We start from the raw sequence: 27645 nt of genomic DNA on the forward strand, positions 1-27645 counted from the left end.
CACAGATTTTTTGCTTCATGTACTAATACTTTAAATTATATTTTCTCTTTTGTAATTTGGTCCAAATCATGTTAGATATTTTAGGCTCTCAAAACAGGGTAGCATGTACTGATTTTCAGTGAGTCTTTATTCCCAGCAACCTGAGAATTTTGTTAGTCTATTAGGGTATGCTAGTCAAAACAATATCTTTAGAAAGCATTATCCTACGCATATCGTATAGTTCACATTTTTTTCTTGATAAACATTATGATCTTTATTTTTTCTACATACATCAAGTCTAATAAATGCTCAACCCACACTATGTAACCAAATGATTACTTATTTAACTTATTTATGCATATTATTAAATGCCATAACTCAAATACCAGTAAATGTAATGACCCAAGAATCAAGTACAGAGTTTTAATAATCATGATTTTTGTGTAAAAAAAAAAAAAAGGTTTCACTTTAATCAGAATTTTGATTAATAAATTTCAAAAGCATAAAATTATAGAAGTATAAACTTTTAAAAATATTGATACGGGCACTGTTAGAAAAAGGTTAAAAGTCCAATTTCTACCACCACTGTCCCATTATACAACTGATCATAAGGGAAAGTGAGTTGGGTTTTTCTGTGTCCCTTAAGCACTGTAAACTAAGGGGGCTGGTGGGTAATCTAAGGTCTTTTATCCAGTTCAAATATCCTTTGACTTTGTCCACTCTGAGTTCTACTTTCAGATGGTTCTTACTATGAGAGCTAATGGTAGCTTACATGAACTTCAAGGCCTTTAGTATACCTACGTCACAACCTGGGGCTAAAAGAAATTTGTAATATTGAGTTCTCTTATAACCAACAGCTTTATATTTCATGGTATTAAATCACAGAACTTTCTAATTTACATGTTTCTAAAATAAAAATCAAAGGCAGTAGGCAGAATAATGTTCCCCCCACCAAAAGACACCCACACACCCTAATCTCTGAACTTATAAATATGCTACCTTACATTTAAAAAAAAAAAGAATTTTGCAGATGTGATTATCAAGGTCCTACCTTACATTAAAAAAAAAAAAAAAGATTTTGCAGATGCGAATAAGGTTAAGGAACTTGAAATGGGGAGATTATCCTGGATTATTCATGTAGGCCCAAACTAAAGAGTCCTTAAAAGCAGATAATCTTTCCAGGCTTTGGTCAGGGAGAGATGTGATGAAGGGAGAAGGGTCACAGAGAAGGTATATTACTGGCTTTGAAGATGAAGGAAGGGAGACATGAGCCAAGGAATACAGGCAGCATCTAGAAGCTGAAAGGCTCAAGAAAACAGATTCTCCCCTAGAGTCTTCAGAAAGGAACTCAGCCCTGACGCACCCCTTGATTTTAGCCCAGTGAGACCTACATCAGACTTCTGGCTCACAGAACTATAAAACAACAAATTTATCTTGTTTAAAGCCACTAAATTTGTAGCAACTCAATAGCAATAAAAAACAAACATACCAAATCAAAGTTCTGGAGAAATGTCAGTAAAAGCAGACTTTGAATTTTAAAAAAGACATCGCATTTATGAGTTACGTATATAAGTAAAAAATGAATTTAAGGAGGGCACATATGGCATGGAACACTGGGTGTTATACGCAAACAATGAATCATGGAATACTACATCAAAAACTAATGATGTGCTGTACGGTGACTAACATAATAAGTTTTTAAAAATGAATTTATCTACTCAAACTTAATGACTATAAAATGAAGTATTATTACATATTTCACAGAAAATGCACTAGTCATAAAGTCTTTGATTTGATGAATGCATATTTGGATGTAATTTTATTCATAAAATTATTTACATACCTAATTGCTCAATAATACTTGAAACCATCCCAAGAGGCTTTAATTCAATATCTTCAGGCAGAATAATAGTGAGTTCTTCAACAGAAGGTAGTTCCTATAATATAAAAAAAGCATTGATCTTCCTCCAGTTTGAACAACTAAAAAAAAAAAAATAGGACATCATTCCCATTTAAAGTATATAAACATTTCTCAAGATGTAACCTTAAGCACTTACACCATCTCTTCGATATTATCCTTTTTAGCGTCTGACAGTATTTCTTCCACCTCCAGTATTTCCCCACATGAGTGATACAACAGCATCTATACCTTAATCCAGCTAGACTAAGAACACGGACAAAAGTACCCAGATTTTCCCAATCGTACTTAAATGAGACAAAAAACAAAAAAGCCATCAATGGTTAAGGAATCCAAGGTAAAAAAAAAAAAAGGCATTTCGCTAAGTGATTCCCAGAGAAATAATTCTACTGGTCACTACAATTTCTCCACAGAAGAGTTCTCTCTCTTAGCTATCTTAATTTGGTTAATTAATTTGAAAAGGATTAAATAGTTGAAAAGAGAAACAGCAATCTTTTCTGGGGCTGTTTTCTGGGGCTGTTTGAAAAAGAGGAAGTGTCTGGCCTCTTCAGGAAAAAAATCTAGAATTCCTGAGAAACAAAACATGGGCTCCACCTGGAAAAGCTGTGAAGTGTTGCCTGGTATCTTCTTTCTCTATGTTAAAAACTAAATACCTTTACATATAAAATTCCTCTTTTCTGACCCAGCTACTAACTATACCTCAGTTGCTATAGAAACTAGATGTTGAAGTAGAGATAAAGTTGAAGAGAAATCTAAGAATAATACTGACCTTAGGCTTTAAACTAAACAAACAGAACTTTCTATTTTTGACCTTTGCCAAAAGACCACAATTAACTTTTAGAAGGAAGTTCTTCCTTAAGAAGGTATGAAGGTGTAAAGATCCTACTACTGGCATGTTAGGAGTTGGCTTGGGAGAAGAAAGATAACTTCTGAAGAAATGTTGAAAGAGATGGGAAAAACCTAAACAATATAGTGTATTACAGATGAATGGATCATGGGTAATCATTTTCCTCTTCAGGGACTCAAACAAGGTTTTTAACAAACCATATAACCAGAGTTAAAGTATAACTTGCTTCTGGGAGATGCTATTTTCTGATCAAGAATTACTTATGAACAACCACACTAAAGGTCTCAACCAACTCCATGCAGAAGACTTAACTTCTGCAGTTATTCTGGATGGTGTTGGAGGAAATGATTGTGTTTTATATGTCAGAATTTTTTTGAGTACTTTTAGGGAGAGGACAACTACTTGTCATTTTTGCATAGTAAATATGGATAGTTTTTTCTTGGCAAGACCATGGTTTGAAAGTGGTCCATGTATGTATTAAAATAGAGAAGGGAGTATAGTTGTTAGAACTGGTAAAGAACGTATGACATGGAATAGCCTTGTTAAGAAGAAGTTCTTAGAGAAAGAACTCCCACACCAGTTAAATACAAGAATAGCGAACTACAATGTTGGGAGACTGCAGACAGAAGGGCTTTCATGATATTTTAGAGAGCAAATCACACTGCCTTCTGCTTCTAGGGTGGGTATGTCTTATAAATAGCGAATGGCATTTTCTAACCCAGAAGTATAGTGATGAAATCTGAAATCTGACCCACTGACTAACCAAATCACAGTTAAACTACAGCAAAAACTGGAGAGTCCAAGATGGCGGAGGGGTAGGAGAACTAAATTTTGTCTGGTCCCAGGAATTCAGCTAGATAGCTATCAACAATTCTGAATACCTACAAACTTAACTGGAAAATGAAGAAAAGAATAACAGCAACTCTATGAACAGAAAAGCGACTACTTTCTGCAAGGTAGGAGGTGCAGAAACGTAAATCTAAGGCGATATATGGGATACACCACGGAAGGGAGGGAGTCTCCATCCGCTGGCTACTGGCAAGGGACAGAGCAGCGGAGCACAAAATCGGAACTTTTAGAAGTCTGCTCTGGTAAGGGACGTTGCTCTGGTGGCTAAGCGAGGGTGTGGAACCCTCGCTGGGAGAGTGTGGTCTTAGGACCCTCGGGGTCACAGAAAGACTGGGGGTGCCTGAGTGCAGCAGAGCGCCCAGATACTGGAGCGGGGAAGCCGGCTGCAAAGAGTGAGCTGAGGAGTGGGCTCTCAGCTCAGGGTGGCCATAAACCGTGAACTGTCGAAGAGAAGGGGCCCAACAAGCGGCAGACCGGAGGAGACTCCCCTTCCGCCAGGAGCGTACCACAGGAATCCGCTGGGTTTAGACACTCCAAACAGGGCCGTGTGTCAGAGACAGAAACAGTGGTCACAGGCTGGGTGAGCACGGAGTGCGGCCGGAGACCAGAGACACAGGAGTGATTGACTGCTTTTCTGTGGGCTCACTGAGGAGTGGGGCCCCGAGCTACCGGCTCCAGGGCTAGAGATTGGGAGGCCGCCATTTTCACTCTCATCCTCTAAAGCTGTGCAGAAAGCTTTCAGGGAACAAAAGCCACAGAGAGCAAACCAGAGCAGATGACTTAGCCTGGCCCCTGGCAAGGGCAGTGCAATTCTGCCTGGGGCAAAGACATTTGAGAATCAATCCAACAGGCCCCTCCACCAGAAGATCAGCAAGAGCATCCTGCCACGACCAAGTTTACCAATCAATGAGAACTGCAAAACTCCAGAGCTAAGGGAATACAGCACATAGAATTCATGGCATTTGCCCCATGATTCTTTAGTTTTTCAACTTTAATTTTTTTTAAATTTTCTTTATTTCTTCTTTTTGAAAAAATTTTTCTTCTTTCCCTTTTCAACCAATTTCTTATTTTGTCAACTCCTTTTTAAAATCTTTTTTAATTTAATTTTTACAGATACATTCTATCCCTTCATTGTATTTAATCTTATTTTTGTATATGTGTAAGTTTTTCTATCTTTAAAATTTTGGGATGCAGTTTCTTCTAACAGACCAAAATAGACCCAAAATCTAGTATGTGGCTCTGTTCCATTCACCCCCCTGATCCATTCACTTTTTTTTTTTTTCCTTTTTCCCCCCAGTTTTGGGTCTCTTCTGATTTGTTTAGTGCATATTTCTCTGGAGTCATTGTTACCCTTTTAGCAAAATTTTGTTCTTATTCATTTATTCTTCTCTCAACAAAATGACAAAACAGAAAAACTCACCTCAAAAAATAGAACAAGAGGCAATACCAAATGCCAGGGACCTACTCAATAAGGACATTAGTAAGATGTCAGAACTAGAGTTCAGAATAATGATTATGAAGATACAAGCTGGGCTTGAAAAAAGCATAGAAGACCCTAGAGAATTCCTTTCTGGAGAAATAAAATCTAACCAAGTTGAAATCGAAAAGGCTATTAATGAGATGTCATCAAAAAAATGGCGGCTCTAACTGCTAGGATATATGACGCAGAAGAGAGAATTAGTGACACAGACGACCAAATGATGGAGAATAAAGAAGCTGAGAAAAAGAGAGATAAACAACTACTGGATCACAAGGGGAGAATCGGAGAGGTAAGTGATACCATAAAGCAAAACAATGTTAGAGTAATTGGGATCCCAGAAGAAGAAGAAAGAGAGGGGCAGAAGGTATACTGGAGCAAATTATAGAGAACTTCCCAAATTTGGGGAAGGAAACAGGCATCAAAATCCAGGAGGCACAAAGAACCCCCCTCAAAATCAATAAAAATAGGTAAACACTCCGATATCTAATAGTAAAACTTACAAATCTCAGAGACAAAGAGAAAATCCTGAAAGCAGCCTGGGACAAGAGGTCTCTAACCTACAATGGTAGAAACATTAGACTGGCAGCAGACCTATCCACAGAGACCTGGCAGGTCAGAAAGGACTGGCATGATATGTTCAGGTACTAAATGAGAAAAATATGCAGCCAAGAATACTTTATCCAGCTAGGCTGTCAATGAAAATAGAAGGCGTGATAAAAAGCTTCCAGGACAAACAAACTAAAAGAATGTGCGATCATCAAACCAGCCCTACAAGAAATATTGAAAGGGGTCCTCTAAGCAAAGAGACAGCCCAAAAGTAACATAGACCAGAAAGGAACAGAGACAATATATAGTAACAGTCACCTTACAGGCAATATAATGGCACTAAATTCATATCTTTCAATAGTTACCCTGAATGTAAATGGGCTAAATGCCCCAATTGAAAGACACAGGGTATCAGATCGGATAAAAAAGCAATACCCGTTGATAATGCTGTCTGCCAGAGACTCATTTTAGACACAAAGACACCTCCAGATGTAAAGTGATGGGGTGGAAAACCATTTATCATCCTAACGGACATCAAAAGAAAGCTGGGGTGGCAATCCTTATATCAGACAAACTAGATTTTAAACCAAAGACTGTAATAAGAGATGGAGAAGGACACTATATCATACTGAAAGGGTCTATCCAACAAGAAGATCTAACAATTATAAAAATTTATGCCCTTAACATGGGAACAGCCAATTATATAAGCCAATTAATAACAAAATCGAAGAAATACAATGACAATAATACAATAATAGTAGGGGACTTTAACACCCCTTCACTGAAATGGAAAGATCATCTAAGCAAAAGATCAACAAGGAAATAAAGGCTTTAAATGACACACTGGACCAGATGGACTTCACAGATATATTCAGAACATTCCATGCTAGAGAACACACATTCTTCTCTAGAGCACATGGAACATTTTCCAGAATAGATCACATACTGGGTCACAAATCAGGTCTCATCTGGTACCAAAAGATGGGATCATTCCATGCATATTTTCTGGACCACAATGCTTTGAAACTCAAAACAAATGAAAATGAAAACACAATCGTTCAAAATCTTTGGGATGCAGCAAAGGCAGACCTAAGAGGGAAGTATGTAGCAATACAAGCCTTTCTCAAGAAACAAGAAAGGTCTCAAATACACAACCTAACCCTACACCTAAAGGAACTGGAGAAAGAACAGCAAATAAAGCCTAAACCCAGCAGAAGAGAAATAATAAAGATCAGAGCAGAAATCAATGAAATATTAACCAAAAGAACAGCAGAACAGATCAACAAAACTAGGAGCTGGTTCTTTGAAATAATTAATAAGATAAATAAATCCCTGGCCAGACTTATCAAAAAGAAAAGAGAAAGGATCCAAATAAATAAAATCATCAATGAATGAGATTATAACCAACACTGAAGAAATACAATTATAAGAACGTATTATGAGCAACTATACTCCAACAAATTAGACCATCTAGAAGAAATGGATGCATTCCCAGAGAAAGTATAAAATACCAAAACTGAACCAGGAGGAAACAGAAAACCTGAACAGACCCATAACCAGCAAGGAAATTGAGACAGTAATCAAAAATCTCCCAACAAACAAGAGCCCAGGGCCAGATGGCTTCCCAGGGGAATTCTACCAAACAGTCAAAGAAGAATTAATACCTATTCTTCTGAAACTGTTCCAAAAAACAGAAATGGAATGAAAACTTCCAAACTCATTTTATGAGGCCAGCATTAACTTGATCCCAAAACCAGACAAAGACCCCACCAAAAAGAATAAGAGACCAATATTCCTGATGAACATGGATGCAAAAAAATTCTCTCCAAAATACTAGCCAATAGGATCCAACTGTATATTAAAAGCATTATTCACCATGACCAAGCGAGATTTATTCCTGGGCGGCAAGGTTGGTTCAACATCTGCAAATCAATGTGATACACTACCTTAATAAAAGAAAGGACAAGAACTATATGATCCTCTCAGTAGATACAGAAAAAGCATTTGACAAAGTACAGCATCCTTTCTTGATTAAAACTCTTCACAGTGTAGGGATAGAGGGAACATACCTCAATATCATAAAAGCCATCTACGAAAAACTCACAGCGAATATCATTCTCAATGGGGAAAAACTGAGAGCTTTCCCCCTAAGGTCAGGAACACAGCAGGGTTGTCCACTATCACCACTGCAGTTCAACGAAGTACCAGAAGTCCTAGCATTAGCAATCAGACAACAAAAAGAAATAAAGGCATCCAAATTGGCAAAGAAGTCAAACTCTCACTCTCTCCAGATGATATGATACTTTATGTGGAAAACCCAAAAGACTCCACCACAAAACTTCTAGAACTCATACAGGAATTCAGTAAAGTGGCAGGATATAAAATCAATGCAGAGAAATCAGTTGCATTTCTATACAACAACGAGACAGAATAAAGAAAAATTAAGGAGTTGATCCTATTTACAACTGCACCCAAAACCATAAGAACCTAGAAATAAATCTAACCAAAGAGGCAAAGGATCTGTACTCAGAAAACTACAGAATACTCATGAAAGAAATTGAGGAAGACACACAAAAAAAATGGAAAAACATTCCAGGCTCATGGATTAGAAGAACAAATATTGTGAAAATGTCTATGCTACCTAGAGCAATCTACACATTCAATACAATCCCTATCAAAATACCATCAACTTTTTTCACAGAAATGGAACAAATAATCCTAAAATTTGTATGGAACCAGAAAAGACCCCGAATAGCCAGAGGAATGTTGAAAAAGAAAACCAAAGCTAGTGGAACCACAATTCCAGACTTCAAGCTCTATTACAAAGCTGTAATCATCAAGACAGTATGGCACTGGCACAAAAACAAATAGATCAATGGAACAGAATAGAGAACTCAGAAATGGACTCTCAACTCTATGGTCAACTAATCTTCAACAAAGCAGGAAAGAATATCCAATGGAAAAAAGACAGTCTCTTCGATAAATGGTGGTGGGAAAATTGGACGGCCATATGCAGAAGAATTCCTTACACCATAAACAAAAATAGACTCAAAATGGATGAAAGACCTAAATGCAAGACAGGAATCCGTCAAAATCCTTGAGGAGAAAACAGGCAACAATCTCTGTGACCTCAACCGCAGCAACTTCTTAGACACATCACCAAAGGCAAGGGAAGTAAGGCAAAAATGAACTACTGGGACTTCATCAAGATATAAAGCTTTTGCACTGCAAAGGAAACAGTCAACAAAACCAAAAGACAACCAACAGAATGGGAGAAGATATTTGCAAATGACTTATCAAATAAAGGGGTAGCATCCAAAATCTATAAAAAACTTAACAAACTCAACATCCAAAACCCAAATAATCCAATCGAGAAATGGGCAGAAGACATGAACAGACATTTCTGCAAAGAAGCCATCCAAACGGTCAACAGACACATGAAAAAGTGATCAACATCACTCGGCATCAGGGAAATATAAATCAAAACCACACTAAGACATCACCTCACACCAGTCAGAATGGCTAAAATTAACAAGTCAGGAAATGACAGATGTTGGTGAGGATGCAGAGAAAGGGGAACCCTCCTACACTATTGGTGGGAATGTAAGCTGGTGCAGCCACTCTGGAAAACAGTATGGAAGATCTTCAAAAAGTTGAAAATAGAGCTACCCTATGACCCAGCAATTGCACTACTGGGTATTTACCCCAAAGATACAAATGTAGTGATCCAAAGAGGCACCTGAACCCCAATGTTTATAGCAGCAATGTCCACAACAGCCAAACTATGGAAAGAGCCCACATGTTCTTCGACAGATGAATGGATAAAGAAGATGTGGTATACACACACACACACACACACACACACACACACACACACACTGGAATATTATGCAGCCATCAAAAAATGAAATCTTGCCATTTGCAACAATGTGGATGGAACAAGAGGGTATTATGCTAAACGAAATAAGTCAATCAGAGAAAGACAATTATCATATGATCTCACTGATATGTAGAATTTGAGAACAAGGCAGAGGATCATAGGGGAATAGAGGAAAAAATGAAAAAAGATGAAACCAGAGAGGGAGACAAACCATAAGAGACTCTTAATCTCAGGAAACAAACTGAGGGTTGCTGGAGTGGAGGGGAGGTGGGAGGGATAGAGTGGCTGGGTGATGGACACTGGGAAGGGTATGTGTTTTGGTGAGTACTGTGTGTTGTGTAAGACTGATGAATCACAGACATGTGCCCCTAAAACAAATAATACATTATACGTTAATTATTAAAATTTTAAAAATTAATAAACATTTTTTTTAAAGGTAGAGCAAAAACTTTCCCTACTTTTGGACTGAGACAAAGCCCACTGGTTAAATAAAGTCAGGATCATGTAGGTAGAACAAAGGAAAAGGAAGTCTCCAGAGAGAAAGTGCTGTTAGACCTTTTGGGAAAACCACTGAACTGAGGAGGAGGGTAAACCAAATATCATGAACACTTAGAATGCAAAATCAATGTTATTCTCAAATAAATAAATATTTGGCCACAGAATTAAAAGTTCCTGTTTTGTATTTTCTATTAAGAGGAATAAACGTCCACAAGATATTAATTATGTTTTGGTATAGATCTAAACTCTGATACTGTTTTGATTTCTTTTAACTTTAAAATATAAAATACTCCTGTTTTTTAAAAAAGGAAAAAATTAGTAGTACAGAAGGACTCAGAGTAAAAAGCAAAAATTCCCCTATCTTATTACTTTCAACCCCCCATCCTTCTCCATAGACAGCTGTTAACAGTTTATCTTTCAAATACATTTACCTTGCAGATTTAAACTTTACATTTCTAATTGTAAAATGTTTTACTTATATCCACATTATAATGCAAGCTATCCTTTTTATCGATTGTATTTTGTACACCTTTCTACACCAAAACATAAACATCTAATTTTTCAAACATTCTAACAGTGTATCACTGTATAGACTGTAACTTAACACCAGTCACCTGATAAAACATGTCTCTCTTTAATTTTTGTCATTACACACAATGATAAAATGAACCATCGTTCACCTACACCTTCATGTAACTCCTGTGATAAATCCCTGTAAGTGGAACTGCTAGATCCAAATATACAAACACTTTTAATTTTGACATATACGACCAGGTTTCTTTTCCAAAAGGTTCTGTCAATTACCAATTCCACAAATGATGAGAGGTTTTCTCACATTCATGCCATCACTGAGAAGCAAACTTTAAATCCTTGCCAGTGTGATAGGTCTACAATATAAAATAACATCTTGCTTTTATTTTAACTTCTTCATGAATCAGGAAGACTGTGCATCCTTGTAGGTTTCCTGGATATCCAACTGTGTTTATGAATCGTTTGTATATTTTACACATTTTTCTTTCAGAGGGTGTATCTTTTTATTAATTTATAAGAGAACTTTAGGCTAAAGAACATTTGCCCTTTACCAAATATGAAGAAAATATCCACTCCCTTTCCTCCCAGAATGGTTTTTAGTATTTAAGTTGCTTAATGAACTTCAGCATTTTAATTTTTATGTAGTTAAATATATCAAGCTTTTTTTTTTGGCTTTTGAGACTTATGTCACAGAGAGAAAGATCTTCCCTATAACAAAATCACTTTTTAAATTCACTCATATCTCCACTGCTTCTCCAATTTCATTTTTAATACTTGCATATTTGGACCATTCGTAATTTTATTCTTGTTTAAAAACAAGGCACAGATCGGCTTTATCTTTATCCATATTACTGGCCAATTATTCCCAAGTGTTATAGAATAATCCCTTTTTTCCCCCACTGATATGAAAAATAAATTTTAACACATACTAAATGTACTTATATATTTGGGTTTTTTACTGCAATCTCCATTCAGGTCTACTAATCTATTTCAGTGTCAGTACTAAACTATTTCAACAACTGAGCCTTTCATTACATGTTTAATATTTTGGAATAAGGCTAGTTCCTCTATGCATTCCATCCATATTTTCCCCCTGGAATTTTTCTAATAACTATTCTCATGTTTACTTCACTGGACAAACTTTAAAACCATTCTGTCATATCATATTAGTCTTGTTAGTATTGATTAAAATCACACTTAATTAGATTATCTTAGATCCTAAATAGTCCTTAGGTTTATTTGAAGCTATCTCATACCTTATTTGCTATTATAAATTCTTTGTTACTTATTATCTTTTATTGCTATTATAAATGCATCCTTTAGAGCGTATCATTTGAACACAAGAAAACATCATGCTGAAATTTATGGCTAATGACTTTCTTGTATACTTCCAAAAACTAAGTCCTCCTCCTCCTTTTCAATATTATTATATCATATTTTTCACTTTTCAAATACTATTGGTTGGTATGTCCAGAATATCAAGTGTCAAGAAACTGTAATGATAGTGGGCACGATGTACGACTATTTATTAGAAAAGTTTCAAATGTTAAGCGTAACGATGTTTCTTGACTGAAATTTCTTTTTAAAAAGGTTTAAAAAATGACCGTCTATCTCTACTTGTGCTCCTATTTGTGTGTTTTTTTAAAACAGACTGTTGAATTTCATCTAATGCCTTCTCATCATCTTTTGAGATCATTATAACATAATTTACTATAAGGTGAACAGGTCAGCTCCAGGGTCTAATGAAATCCTGATGTTCTCCTCTTCTAAGGATGTCTATGAGACACATCTAGCAATGAGGAAGACAGAGGAAGATGTAGAAAGCCAGAATATCTGTAGTGATGCAGGGACCTACTCTTTTGGTCAAAAGCAGAGTCTGTCAGGCTTCCTTAATTCCTGTTTTCCTGTTTCCAACCTATGTATTTATAGGACAAAATTGCCTACAAATGGGGAGGATTTCTGTCTCATATAGAACTAAACTTAAGAGAAAAAAACAGATACTGTTATCTGTGACCACCACCGTACCTCTAATTCCAGTTCAGTGATCCCAGTACCTTATAACATAGGATTGTACATACAGTTTGCTGAGCATTTCTAACAAAACAAAACAAAACAAAACACCAATGAAGGCATTAAATTGCCTCTTGATAGTAACAGACCTACCTATAAAAGTGATGTGCATGAAATTTCCATCCCAAATACTCTGCAGAACATAAAAGGTATATAAAGAACTAAATACTGTACATAAAACTTATAAGAAATAAATGAAATCAGTCTAGTACAATTTCAGATCAAAAGTCTATTACGGAACTTACCTTTGAAAGTGCAATTATGTCAAGTAGTATGTTTCCTTTGGAAATGGCAGACATTTTGGGGGTTGGATCAAAGAAGAGATATATTTGTCCTTTTAAACAAGCATGCTTTCCATGGGCTTTCCATAAAGATTTCTGTCAGGCTCGAAGAGGCAGAACTTTAGAAGGTTAAAAGGAAAGTTCCTTGGACTGCTACGTCAGGTTGGGCAGTATATGATCTTGTCTTGGTATCTGGATGTCAAATGTTATTTTCTCTTCCCTAACTATGAAATCTGAAGTACTGACCTCGACCAAGCCTAGTTAGTCTTTATTAAATTATCCTGCTAATTTTTTTTAAAACAGATTACTGTCTAACATCTTCTGTGTTTTCTTGCTTAAAGTCCATTTCCCTAACTAGACAATAAATCCAACAATAAGCAGGACTTGGTCAGCCTTGCTCATTGCCATAGCACCCAGAACAATGACTAGCACTTAGTAGGTGTTTAACGTATATTTATTAAATGAAATGACTTATCTCATCAGTCTGAGTTAAGCAAAATTCTGAGAAGAGATCAGTCTTTCTCAATCAGAGCAAAATCAGATAATGAAAATATAATTCCCAGAATTCAAGAGAATCCTCAAGGAATTAAAGTTAAAAAGGCAGGCTTCTAAAGAAGCTTCACTGCCCAGGACTAATGCATAGATACCTTAGGTTTGCAGCAGCAAACATTTTTACAATTATTAGATTAACACCTGGCTCCTTGATAACACAGCAGCTGTTCAGCAGCTGTTGCCAGTAAGATAACGAATAAATCTGCTCAGTCGCATAATCTCCTTTCAAGAAATAAAATCACTTTACTTTTCCATGAGCGGGGAAAGGATGTGCTGATGTCACAGCAAAGAGAGAAAACACACAAACTTAAATTAGGGAAAAAACAGTAGCCAGAACACATATTGAAGAACATTACCACTCTTGACTGGACACATAGGATATAAAGAATTCGAAGTAAAAGGCATGGTGATAAACTAAAAAACTAAAGGTAGAGGTGATGAGGGAAACCTGGGATAGAAAGACCTTCTCCATCATACAAGCAAAATCCAAATGTACTGAAAATAAAGATAAGAAGGCTACTTACTGCAGGTAAGGAAGATTAAAGTATGAGCCTGGATTACCCTACAACCCTCATGGAAAGCTGGATAAGTGGGTAAGAAAGGCTCCTTTTATTCTGCTTATCCAATACCAGACACTAACTACATTTGATTATTTAAATTTAATTAACTAAAATTAAGTAAAATTTAAAATGCAGTCTTTGGTTGGACTAGCCACACTTCAAATGCTCAACTGCTACAGCAGTAACACAGCGTGGATATAGAACATTTCCATCACCGCAAGAAGCTCTACTGAACAGCACTGCTTTATGTTTTCATACATCCAAAAAGCCCTCCATTACAAAACATACACCTGGTATTAATAGCATCACTCTATTTTTTGCCATTAATACAAATATAATTTTAAGGCCACATTATAACAGCATACACCATATTGCTATGAAGTCTTTATTTATTTATTTATTTATTTATTTATTTATTTATTTATTTATTTATTTATTTGACAGAGAGAGAGAGACAGCCAGCGAGAGAGGGAACACAAGCAGGGGGAGTGGGAGAGGAAGAAGCAGGCTCCCAGTGGAGGAGCCCAATGCGGGGCTCGATCCCAGAACGCTGGGACCACACCGACCTGAAGGCAGAGGCCTAACGACTGAGCCACCCAGGCACCCCTGCTATGAAGTCTTAATGATAGCCTGAATACTTTACCTGGGAAACGATCTGTGATAAATCTCTATTTTTGTTAGGGTTACTTCCCTCAAATTATGTCTTGGGGTATAGTATCTACAACTAGAGATAAATATCCATGCTATCATTTAAATAAAGTTAATATTATGCTTACTGGCTCAAAACAAATGTTATTCATAATAACAAAGAATAGACACAGAAAGGAAGAAAAATACTTCACATCATTAGCAAAAGAGAAGGCCACAAGGAAATAAAAATCCCCAGATACATAATACCGTTTGGCAAATGAACTACTAAAATTCACCATACTAAAGAAATTCAATCATGTATTTCCTACAATCTACAGTTCCAAGTCAAAGGCTCTATTAAAAGACAATATGGTCCAAGCATATGCAATTTAAGGAAGCTTACATTACGATAGAATCATCTATCACCATGACAAAACGCACTACATTATTCAGAAACCAAATAATCAAGGAAGTTCAAATGATCAAATTCTAATGTTGCTATGTATGCATGTCTACACAAGTACTAAAAATACACCAGACTGCAATCTACCTGTTACTAGTTCTGAATCTGCTCTCCCCCACTTAAATACTACCTTAGGCAAATCACTTTCTTTCTCAGAATCAGTTTTCTTATCTCTAAATAGTGAGAAAACTGAGCAAAAGTTCTGAATATTTCATGCAAATGGCTAATACAATTTAAAAAATGTTCAACTGCATGTAATCAAAATGACAGCACATTAAGATAGAAATTATATACCAGCCTCAAACACAACTACTATAATTCTGGATAACAGATGCCCTTAACTATAGCATTAAAGAGCATGGTTCTACCTATACTTCTGAAATATTCATGAAAGAGCAATTATTGTTTGTATTACAAGAATATTATTATCTTCTGATTCCTGAACACCTGGTATGGCCTACAAGGTTGTTCAGTTAAGCAAAACATTCAAATGAGTACCACATAACATTAAAAATCTCCCCTATTAAAAAAATTAAACTACAGACACACTAGTTAAAATATGGATGTCTAAGACTTCTAGTGCAAAACTGGAAGGAACTAATGGGTCAAAAATGGCCCTCTAAGAAGATGACGCCTGTAAATTACCATGACCTTGCATTCTCTAGCTCTTTGAAGACTTATTATTGGGCAAGAAAAAAAAATCAGTAATTTATGATTTTCTGAGACAAAATTATCTAAAGAACCTTGATTTGGGTTTTCACTCACAAACCTAGAAAAAAGGCAGCAAGGGGTAATGGAAAAGGAATCAAACATTCCAAATGGCCACTAATCCCTTCTGGTGCTAGACTGGGGAGAATTTTTAAAAGTAAGGAAAGTGGAATAAAATTATCTGACCACTTTCCTTGTGTTACCCAAGAATAGAGGACATGCATGTGGCAGCCAATTACCTGATGCTATTAGGTGAGCCTTCACTTTTCAGATATGGTTGGAAAGTAGGATCCAATCCCTGGAGTACTGAGAGCCATGATTGGAAACTTTTTTTTTTTTTCCCTATAGCTGGTAAAACATATTGGAAAAACGAATGGATTAGGTCTGTACACTGTGTGGTAACTAAGGCCACATATAACATTTAGTCTAATTCATCAACTTAACAAAAGTACTTTTACAATGTTCCATGGAACTCAATACACATTAATTGCCCTTATTAATTACCCTGTTGTGTATGACACTAAACTTAAGATTGAGACTAGCCCATTAAATATTTTCACCTAAAAAATGAAAACCAACACTTCTTTGCAGTGTCTTCATATTTTTCTTTTTAAATAAATATTATGTTCTTGCCCTGTTTTTCTCTAAAACTGTCAAAAACAAAGTTCATAAGAATATCTTCAAAAGTTGACTCACATAAAATTGTAATCCATCTCAATAAGAAAAAACCTTCAACAGTATAATTCTAAGCATTATCTTTTATGTTACCCAAGGAGTCTTTATTTCATCAAATCTAAGACACTGACTTTATATATCACAAAGATAAAAGCACTGCCAAGTAATTGTAAAATGTCAACAATTATTAGAGCCAAATTTCAAAATGAACAAGTGACCATTTTAAAAGTGACAACTTCATGGGGCGCCTGGGTGGTGCAGTTGTTAAGCGTCTGCCTTCGGCTCGGGGCGTGATCCCGGCATTCTGGGATCGAGCCCCACATCAGCCTCATCCACTAGGAGCCTGCTTCTTCCTCTCCCACTCCCCCTGCTTGTGTTCCCTCTCTCGCTAGCTGTCTCCCTCTGTTAAATAAATAAATAAAATCTTTAAAAAAAAAAAAAAAGTGACAACTTCAGGTGTATGGATGATAAATGAATGAACAAAGAAACACTCCCTGATCCCCTACTATGTAACCAACACTGGGAATACAACTGTCATGCAACAGACTCTATCTAATCAGTGGGAAAGTTCATATTCTCCTCACCCGTCACCTTTCCATACCTATCCTATCCATCTTGCAAATCCAGGATGACCTCCTTGACCATTGCGCTTTAAGTTATCTCCTCTTCCACTCAATCCTACAACTTTGTATGTCCAGTACCGTTCATCTCACATTCAATCCTTAACTTTCTAGTGTCACTTTGCTTTTAGCAAAAGTGTGTATGCTCACTCTCTAGCTAGATTCTCTTTTAACAGACATCTGTCTTTATCCTCTAAAGTAATCAGAACTTATTAAAATCTACTGAGGAATGGGGGAATATAATAAATGGAATGCTTCTGTGTAATAACCACATATATATGGTATATACACACACACAGCAAACATACATCCTTACTTAACTAAATAAAACACTATCTGAAGTGTATGGATCATTTCTGTTTGCTATAAGCTTTAGTAAAATAACTTTGTATAATGAAACACAAAATTTTAATTTTTTAAAAAATCTGAGCACTATTTTTAAAGAGCACCAAATATTAATTTAAAAATATCTCCTCTCAAGTACATAGAGCCATTTCTTAAATATCATTTTGAAAAGAATGTTAAAAAGTGTCATCAGTATTCTATGATAAAGTGTAATAATTTCAAATACATTTAGAGTCATAAAATGCTGAAGTTGAAAAAGGCCTGCATTTAGGGCAAAACTTATAAAGTAAGCTATGCCTTGAAACCAACATATTCAGTCAATGATTATTAAGTGAAGACGCTAGGGCACTGTAATTTCATGCACGGCAGGAGATCAAAAAGTATGAAATAATCCGCTGTAACTTCTGACCACTTGAGGTGGCCCAGATATATCCATATCCTCATGTTAGGATGTTTTACGACATGTGTCTGCACTGCCAAAACCAGAAAGAAAATATAATATACTCAACCTAACTACAAAATGCATTTGTTTTACATTATAATATAGGCAGTCTCCAAATTATGAAGGTACCAAGAACTGCATACAAGCATTACATTTTTTCTTAGTCATGCTATATTATGTGTATAAATACACACTAATATGCCTACTGCAGTATTATCCATTTTTTGTCCTCATAAGCACTGTAACCATAACTTTTAAATGTTATGTAAAACCTTTCAGGTTTTCAGAAGAGAAAATAATAGGCATTAATTTACAAAATTCATTTCTAAAAAAAGTTCTGAAATGTCACAATCCCATAAATGTGTTTATGATTCTGAATTTTTAATTATGCCTGATTTATTTAAATAAACAATTCAAGGCATAAATTGCTGAGAAAATTTTTCAAAAATGACCTAATTTTCCAATTCACTGAAACACTGAATAAAACGTATGTGGTTTAATGTAGTTTCAAAGCTGAAATACGTATGCCGCTTTACATTTACTGTGTAGGTTATATATAAACCTTCTCAGCATTAAAGAGGAGTTTATGATCAAAAGAATAATTCCACTTGGTTAAATTTAACAGCATATATTACATAACTGTGACATTATAAAAAGAGCCAACTAAGACTACTCTCCTTTTCAATGCCTCTATAGCTAACCACTCCTTTTTTTTTCTCTTCTCCTCATCCCTTTTTCTAAATCAAGATATAACCATATCCTGTCATCCCAAGGGATTGTTGCAACTCTCTAAGGCTTAATTCTAAAAGAGCAATCTTGAGGTTACTTCACTGTAGCTCCCATATACTTACCATTAAAGATCTGAAATAGTTAGTAGTTAGATCACCAGGATCTAACTTCCCAACAATGGGAAAGATTTAAAAAGCTAGATCCAGGGAGGTGACATTCCTGTCTGACAAACAGACCAACTGGAGGTAAAACTTAAGCTCCGCATGCCTGAATGGCAAGAGAAAACAGCCCAGAATATAAGACAATTTATATAATGGACATAAAACTGGGTTAAAATGGGCATGTCTGGGGTGCCTGAGAAAACAGCCCAGAATATAAGACAATTTATATAATGGACATAAAACTGGGTTAAAATGGGCATGTCTGGGGTGCCTGGGTGGCGTAGTTGTTAGGCATCTGTCTTCGGCTCAGGGCGTGATCCCGGCATTATGGGATCGAGCCCCACATCAGGCTCCTCCGCTGGGAGCCTGCTTCTTCCTCTCCCACTCCCCCTGCTTGTGTTCCCTCTCTCACTGGCTGTCTCTGTCAAATAAAGAAATAAGATATTTAAAAAAAAAAATAAAAAAGGGCATGTCTATGTTCCAGAGATCTCTAAAGATCCAGCACAAACTCTGAAATTGATAGAACTGCTTGGCCCATTTTAATTTAGGTATACCTTTTAGTAAAGACAACCTGGATAGAATGGTTCATTAATTTTCCTCAGCATTTCATTAGGAAATTAAATAGAATACATAGATCAAATGCTCCATGCACAATCCCTGCTAAGAGGATATACCAGTATGACCTGAACAAAATGGTACATTTGACACTGGCTAGAGCTGGTTTTAACAAGAGGGGACAGTTCCCAGGAAAGTCGACTGTCATTTTCAAAACACACATACACACACACAAATACACATACACAAACAAACTAATCTAATAAGTAATAGGTTTGTCCCAAAATTCAGCAAAGAAATATAGCACTAATTGGCTGGTTCAAGGGGAAGATCAAAGTAGAAGACACTGTATTTAGAGCCAGGGTCACATAATCTACATGCCAGCTAGAATTAAAAAAAGATTAATCTATAGGTAAACTGAAGAAGTCAGTGAATAAAGAAAGAATAAAATGACACTTAGAGAACTATGAGAATATCCAAGAGGCATATAAAAGAAACAGCATGGTTATCCTCAAGAGCTGCCTTAGTTCCCAATGGTTTTCCTAACCAAATAAGTTTACAATGTATCCCCCTTCTCTTGAGGTAAGTGGAGAGTCTTTTTTGCTCACAACCACAAGAGTCTAACATTAGCCACATGTGATAACCCTTTCCAAGTATTTCCTTTGTACTCTCTATACAAGATGACTATTATTACCAACTAAACAGCATCCCTTTCTGAAATGGATAGAAGACTTACTTTCTTATGACAGAGAACCCATTCCTGGTGGTTTGCATGCGGTTGGTATCGCCCACCCAACCCTCAAGCTCCTCGAAATACACACACATTCACACTCCCTTTCTGTCAACTGGTTTTTACATGTTCCCGCCCTCACACTTGCCCATGTGCTTTCTCTAAAGCACTCACTTTCCTACATACCCTCCCACACAAATGGGAGTGACTATGTGACTCATGCCCAAGCAATCCAAATACACATTCCACTAGCCTCAGTGATGTGTTTAGGGCTGTGTACTAGGCCCCAGGTAAACCAGTACAAGTCCTCCCCATGACTTTCATGTAGGAATACCAATCACCAAACTGCCAGCCCCATGGAGAAAAACCTACTAAGCAAGAAAGAAGGAGAGTCCTAAAGATACTGAGTACATGTAGCCATACCATCCTGGTCTTCAGGACCAAGTCATTCTCTTCCCTTAAATTCAGAGTCGGAAGTTCTGAAGGAGTCCTAATATACTCTTTCGTGGCCCTAAGTCAAAGATTTATGGCAATCCAGGGAACTCATTCCTCTACTTAACTCTAGTAGCAGTGGTCTCAAGGACTAGGAACGTCCAATAAGTTGCCTTCCTAGTCATGTAAATATAAAGTGAACAGCTACTCAAGAATCCAAAGCTGAAAAATAAAAACTATAATTGCTTCTTCCATCCTTCTCAAAGATCCTCTGGAATTGGCATAAAAAGGAACAGATTGGCCCACGGTTCAAGTTTCAAAAGCTGACATACCTTTCCAGCAAAAATGTAATATTCTGATATGAGCCAAACGTACACTCTCACAATTTAATAGCACTTCCAAAATTATACTTGTCTGCGTTTATTTACTGTCTGCCTCTCTCCATTGGGCATATATGAGAGCAGAAACTGGAGGTCTTGTTTACAGCACCTACTATATGGCCGGTGTGCTATAACAGTTGAAGAATGAATGAATGTAGGATGCCTATTGTTCTCTCGTTCATTCCATAATCATATATTACTGTTGACTGACAACCGTATCTGTCAAGCACTCTATTGGACACTACAGGAACTACAAAGATCAGATATGAACTCAGCCCTTCAGAATGTGGTCCCTGACCTCGGTGTGAACATGGACCCTTTTAGTTTTCTGAGGAAAATATGAGCACTCTACCAAGAAAAATACTTAAACATATAGACTAAGACTTTGCATTAAATTTCAAGAGAGTCACAAACTAAGAATTTCAGGTCAAGTAAGATAAATAAGAAAATGACACATATAAAAAGTACTGTGGTCCTTTACTTGTTGATTTTTATACTCTGAGAAAATTTGAGTAGAAAGGTGACCAAGATACAAGAGAAAGACCAAAGAAGTCTCCCAGTAATTTCACAAAATAGTCATAAGTTGGGAAAGCCTTTGCATAAAAAGACCAGTAAGGGATAGCAATGTCTGTAGTATGAAAACAAGAACCACTGATGTGAAGCTGCATAAAAGCCCTAGGGGTTTTCAATACATAAAGCAGAAGTGAGATAGGAAATTTCTCATTACAAATAGAGAAAAAGAAATAATATTGGTAGAATTCGGGCATGAAAAGGTGCCCAATTACCTCGAGACTTTTAAAATGTTTTCAAACCTTGCATTAAACTCTTCCATTGATTTAAGTATTACATAATAAATGTAATTAGCTTTTTAAAAAGCATTAGTAGTAACTATAAAGTACATGTGGGTGTAGGGAGAGTAAAAACGTGGCAATACAGCCTATATTCTGAAATTCCGAGGAGATGTTCCTCTTGGATCATGAGGTTTCTTTTTTTTTTTAAGATTTTATTTATTTATTTGATAGAGATAGAGACACCCAACAAGAGAGGGAACACAAGCAGGGGCAGTGGGAGAGGAAGAAGCAGGCTCCCAGCAGAGGAGCCTGATGTGGGGCTCGATCCCAGGACTCTGGGATCACGCCCTGAGCTGGAAGGCAGACACTTAACGACTGAGCCACCCAGGCGCCCCGGATCATGAGGTTTCAACCAAACTACCATCATCCTTCTAGGATGGAAGGAAGAAAAGAAAATAACCACATAAGAGTCAACTTTACAAACCAAACCTATCAAGTGCCAATAAACACCATCCTATAATAAACAAGTTTTCTCCATCTGCAACAAAAATGCTCCCAAAACTTCAAGTTAATAGGAGTCCTAAGAAACTCAACTCATCTAATTTTACTTTCTACTTCTCTTAAATGCAATCAATTAAAAAGATTTCAATTACTGCTGAGCAACATTTTCTTACTTGTGGACAAAAAAACCCCCAAACAAAAAACAAAAACCAAGGTTGTAAATCTACATAAGAAATCTTCGTAGGAAAGATAAAAAACAAAAAATAGCAAGCTAACGTGGATGCCCATCAAGAACTATTATCAAATATTAGAGTTAGAAGCAACCTTAGAAACCTTAGCAACCAGATCAATCTTCTCTTTTATTTAAAAAAACCAAGGCATAGCAAAAGTATGCCCAATAAGAGGCTAAGAAGTCTCCAAATTTACAGAGCTAGATATAGGCCAAATGAGATCAATATTAGTATCATAACATATTTTATAACATTCAAATTAGGTTTAGTAACAAATCTAAGTACTTACATTAAGGAGTAACTCATCTTTTGTTTTAAGAGGAAAATTCTTACTTTCCTTCTCAGTTTGTAAATCATCTTCTCCATCGGACAGCAGTGGAGGAAGTGATATACAAGAGGAAGATGATGAGGAAGATGACGATGAGGAGGAGGAGCTTGAACTATCTGAATCTGTTTCACTGCAGGGAAGAAAAAGTCAAAAACTTAGTAAAGCATTATCATAATGGTATCAGATTATAATTTTTCAACTAGGAAATATCTACTATGTATTTATTGTTGCCGATATAATTCAAAAGCTAACATTTCAAAGTTGACTATGGTATTTGGAAAGTAGTCTTTAATTCATTGATAACATTTTCAAAACCCCTGCTATAACCCAAACCCTATTATTATAATAGTCTCACATATCACACATTGGTCTTAATATAATTAAGCATGTGGCAAATCACTGACAAAAGAGAGCTTTGGACTAAGGCACCTTTCTTATTAGTCATCAATGACCAGATCATTTACTTGCCAATAAAATGTTCTTAGTCTTCATACAACTTGGAAACTCCTGAAAGTTACCAACCATGTTGACCACTCTACTCTAAAACTCCCTTAGCCCTTGGCTCCCACAGCAATTGCTACCAGTAATCCTCCTCTTAGTTTAAATTTTGTTTGCTGGCTTTCTCCCTCAGCCCATTTTATGAGCTGTTTTTAAAAGTTCCACCCTCATTTTCTCTTCTCTCTGTCCTCTTCCCATGGATAATGTCATTCACTCAAATGATTTCAATCATCACCCATGTATAAATAACTCCTAAATCATCAGCCTTGATATTGGTAACTTCTAGGCTCCACTCCTGATCTCCAGCTGCATACTGGCCACCTCTGTATGAATAACCTACACTTACCTCATTCTAGCAACTGGAAAACACACACACACACACACACACACACATAAACACAAAACAAACAAACAAACAAACAAAACACCCCACATTCTCCTTACTGAACCTGCTTCTTTCCTTGAGCCTCTATTCTATTTCATTGCTTAGTCTTCAATCCAGTCACTATACGTAGAAACCCTGGAATCATTCTGAGTCAATGCCATATCACAGTCAATGATAAAATCCTACCTTCAAATGGCAAACATCACTCCTATTCCATTTCTCAATCCATTTCCACTGTTACTATGACCCTATTTAGAGAAGATCATCATTTCTCACCTATTTTTCTGTAGTAATTGTATGACTGACGTCAATACTAGAAGTCTCTTCCCACAACAATCAACCCTTCCTCCTACTGCTGTTACCTTCATCCTCTCATGACCTTCCATCCTAACAGTTCACACGCTTGCTTTAAAAAAAAAAAAAAATCCACAATTGGACATTAGATATGAAGGAATTATCAATTTTGTTATGTGTGATAACTGTGATTACATAAAAGAATATCCTCTTAGAGAATGCATGCTGAAACATTTAGGGACAAAGTTCATAATATCTACAAATGACTTTAAAAGGGCTCAATAACATACATATGTGAAACTAAGTTCTGAAATGTTGGTAAGTGTTAAAGCAAGGTGATGGCTATTATGTGTTTGTACCGTCCCTTCCATTTTTTTATTAAGAAAACATTAAACATAGAGAAAAGCTTTAAAATTTCTCTATAAATCTGTAATGTGTACAAGATAAAGGCCATCTCAGAGCCCTTAGCAATCAGGTTCCTGGCAACCTTCACAATCCCATCTTCTGCCACATCTAGCACAGAAGCATATAAAACGTCCCAAATCCCTTTGTACTTTCACTACCTCATGCCATTATTTGTGCTATTTCCTTTTCTGGAATGTCCCCAGGGCAGAAAAGTCCCATTCCTCTTTGTAAGCTCAACTCAAATATTATCTCCTCTGAAGTCATCCCCTATCCACCAAAAGTAGTAGATTTACTTCTTTCTGTATCTCTCAGAGCATTTTTTTTCAAACTGTCTAGTACAGCCTGTCTCATACTATCCATAATTCACTGAAAAACATGTCTTCTCAGATGGATTATTAAGTGCTTGAAACAAAGGCACTAGTTCTGGCAAGTATGGTCCTTCCTTCTGTTGCAGGGATAATGGGCACCCATTCACAACCGAACTCCTTCCTCTATTACTATATTATGAATATTCCCCTCTCTCCCAGATCATTCCTATCAGCATACCAAATTCCACAGTACCTCTGTTGAATTCCTCCAGCTATGGCCTCATTTTTCCCCTTAAAGTTTCTTGACAGAGGTGTTAACACATGCTTCTCTGCTCCTTTATTTTCCAATCAGTCTTTACCCCAAATTGGCTTCCATCACCACCACTCCTTTACAAGGTCACCAACAATCTCCATGTTGTCAAGTTCGGTGGACGTCTTTCTGTCATCTTAACTTTTCAGCAACATCTGACACGATTCCCACTTAACTTCCCCAAAAAACTTCCATATTTTGGCATCCAGTATGCTACCGTGGTATTCCACCCTCATGCGTGGAATACCTTTTAATCACTTAAGAGAGACTAAGTAGACATAACATCCAAATGCACTGTTTGAGAATCTTGTTTGAATTCTAATTCAAACAAACCAACTGTTAAAAGACAACTACAGAAATACGAATACGGACTGGGTATTAGGTGATATTAAGGAATTAGGGTTAATTCTACTATGTTTCATAATGACATGGTGGTTACATAACAAGTACTTTATCAGTTAGAAATGTAAAGAACATATAGATAAGGTGACATACTGTTTGAGATTTGCTTTAAAAATCTCAGGTAAAAAAAAAACGTTAGAAATACTAGATAAGACAAGATTAGCAAAATACTTGAAATTGTTTGAGTGTGGTGATGAATACATTTGCATTCATTATATTAGCCTCTACTTTTAACAAATTTGAAAATGTCCATAATAAAAAGTTGAGTAAATCCTAGCTGTAAGCTGATGTTCAAATTTACATCGCCAGTCCAGAACTGTCCTCTCAACTTTAAACTCATTATCCTACTGCTTTTCTGACATCTCCAATTAGCTGTCAAAGAAATCTCAAATTAACTGTCCAAATTGAACACTCCTATTGGTCTCCAGCTGCCATCCCAGATAGGTTACTCCCCATTTTACTAAACAGCACCATCATCCACCCAGCTGATGCCTCCTTGTCTAGCCCAGTACCCCATCTATTAGAGTGACTTCAAAATACTTAATCCAGACAACCATAGTCGCATCCTGGACTCATGCAACATCTTTCCAGCTCTTTCTACACTAAGCCCTGTTCCATTCATGCTTCTCTGCTTTCACTCTTGAACCCAGTTCAATTCCTTCTCTACAGAGCAAAGCTTATTAGAATATTAACTAACTAGAATATTAACTAACACTTAGAATTAAAACTTTAACATGGCTACACAGTCTTACAGGGCTGGGCTCTTCTATTACTTTCTCCATGCCTTGCTTGTTCCTGCATTGTAATTTTCAACACCGCTCATCTATGTACTGATGTATTTAACTTTATTTTTCATCCTTCTCACTAGGATGTAGGACAGGGATATTTTATTCACCTATTCAGTTTCCCACATAACACACTCAAATATCTGTAGACAACGTTCAGTGTGATTTAGTAACATCCTACAACCTTAAGTCCGCTGTCACCACAGGTTTCATATTTAAAAGACACGGGGAGGGGGGTGCTGTCTATAAAACCTACCCAGATCATACAACAAGGCTAAATAACAAATGTTTCGCTAATCTCATGGGCACGTGCTCCCTGCAAGGATTCTACAAAATTATCAGGACCCAAACTGGAAACGTATAAAAATCCTTTAACTGGTCCTTAACTCATCTGGTTCAAAACACAAGGCCACACTCTAAACCCGATTCTTCCTAAAAAGATCTGACACAAAATTTAAGGTTATGACCACAAAAGGACACGCCAAATTGAGTGGTTATCGAAATAATCCAATATCCCCAGGGGTTGGTCATTTTGTTTGTTTTTGTTTTTGCGATCTATATATTAGACCTTTCAGACTACCAGATTTAGTAAAGAGGGCTCTGATTATTAATCTCGGATTCGCAACGCGATTTGCACAGAAGGGCAAGAAATGGGCGGTCCGAGCTACTTGTCAACACGTGCGCCGCGAGCTTCAGCTACCTCTCCCCTCTCCCAGGCCCACGCGGGCGCCCTCTCAGTCCCCGACCCCGGCTACCCCCGCAGCTCCAAGACCCCCAGCACCCGACCTGTCCGAGTCCGAATCCGAGTCCGAAGTCTCCAGAGAGTCTGGGGTCCCCGCCTGCTCTGCAGCGCCTGGGACGGTGACGCAGTTCCCTCCGGGTGGAGGTTCTGGCCTTGACTGCGGCGCGAATTCAAGCGGCTGCTTCTCTGCAGGCTGAGCCTCCGCGGCCTGTCCGGTGTCCGGCGACTCCTCATCCAACTGCAGTGACGGCCCTCGCTCTGGGACAGGTACAGAGCCCGGAGACCGCGCCGCCTGACCTTGGCCATCCCCCAAACCGGTGCCATTAAATTTGAGAGTTTCCAGCTGAGCGGCGGCGGCCTCCACTACTTCCATGGCGTCTATTCAGAGACCCAGTCAGGCTCACGTTCAGGGCCCTCACACAGGCTCGCGGCTCGCTAGGGAAAAGATGGAACAACCCTGCGGGCTGTAACTGCACCTGGGCCCGACTTCCCACGTTTCTCGGGTAACTACACGCCGAACTGCTTGGAGACACGCCCCCGCCGTTCACACAGAGGCACTTCCGGGGGAGCGTACTACGTGACGTGACGCGATTGCGCTCACCGGGAGCGGGGCAGGGCCTTTGGAAACCAGACCTCGCGCGGTCCTAAACCCGCCGTTTTCATTACCTCCTCAAGCTACAGCTCGTATCGGTGGGATCAAGCGGTTAGGCTTTCCCGGGCCAATTCGACTTGAAGCGGAAATGCGAAGGAGGGCTTGTAGGACAGAGGAGATGGCTGATTGTATGAGTCTCTGTACGTAAGAAAC

General features: G+C 37.4%; 1 protein-coding gene across 1 annotated transcript in view; it reads right to left on the minus strand.

The window, feature by feature from the left end:
* The window catches only part of NAF1 (nuclear assembly factor 1 ribonucleoprotein), a 46963-nt gene extending 19559 nt beyond the window's left edge, over nucleotides 1-27404 (minus strand). The window contains exons 1-3 of the mRNA XM_045798707.2: nucleotides 26885-27404; nucleotides 22673-22841; nucleotides 1823-1916 (exon numbers count right to left, since the gene is read on the minus strand). Coding sequence (XP_045654663.1) covers nucleotides 1823-1916; nucleotides 22673-22841; nucleotides 26885-27213 — 592 coding nt within the window. The 5' untranslated portion in view covers nucleotides 27214-27404. The remainder of the gene's footprint in view (nucleotides 1-1822; nucleotides 1917-22672; nucleotides 22842-26884) is intronic.
* Nucleotides 27405-27645: the final 241 nt, after the last annotated feature.

Source organism: Ursus americanus, chromosome 13 (assembly GCF_024610735.1).
Source record: "Ursus americanus isolate L20-20 chromosome 13, mUrsAme1.1.p, whole genome shotgun sequence".
NCBI classification, from domain to species: Eukaryota; Metazoa; Chordata; class Mammalia; order Carnivora; family Ursidae; genus Ursus; species Ursus americanus.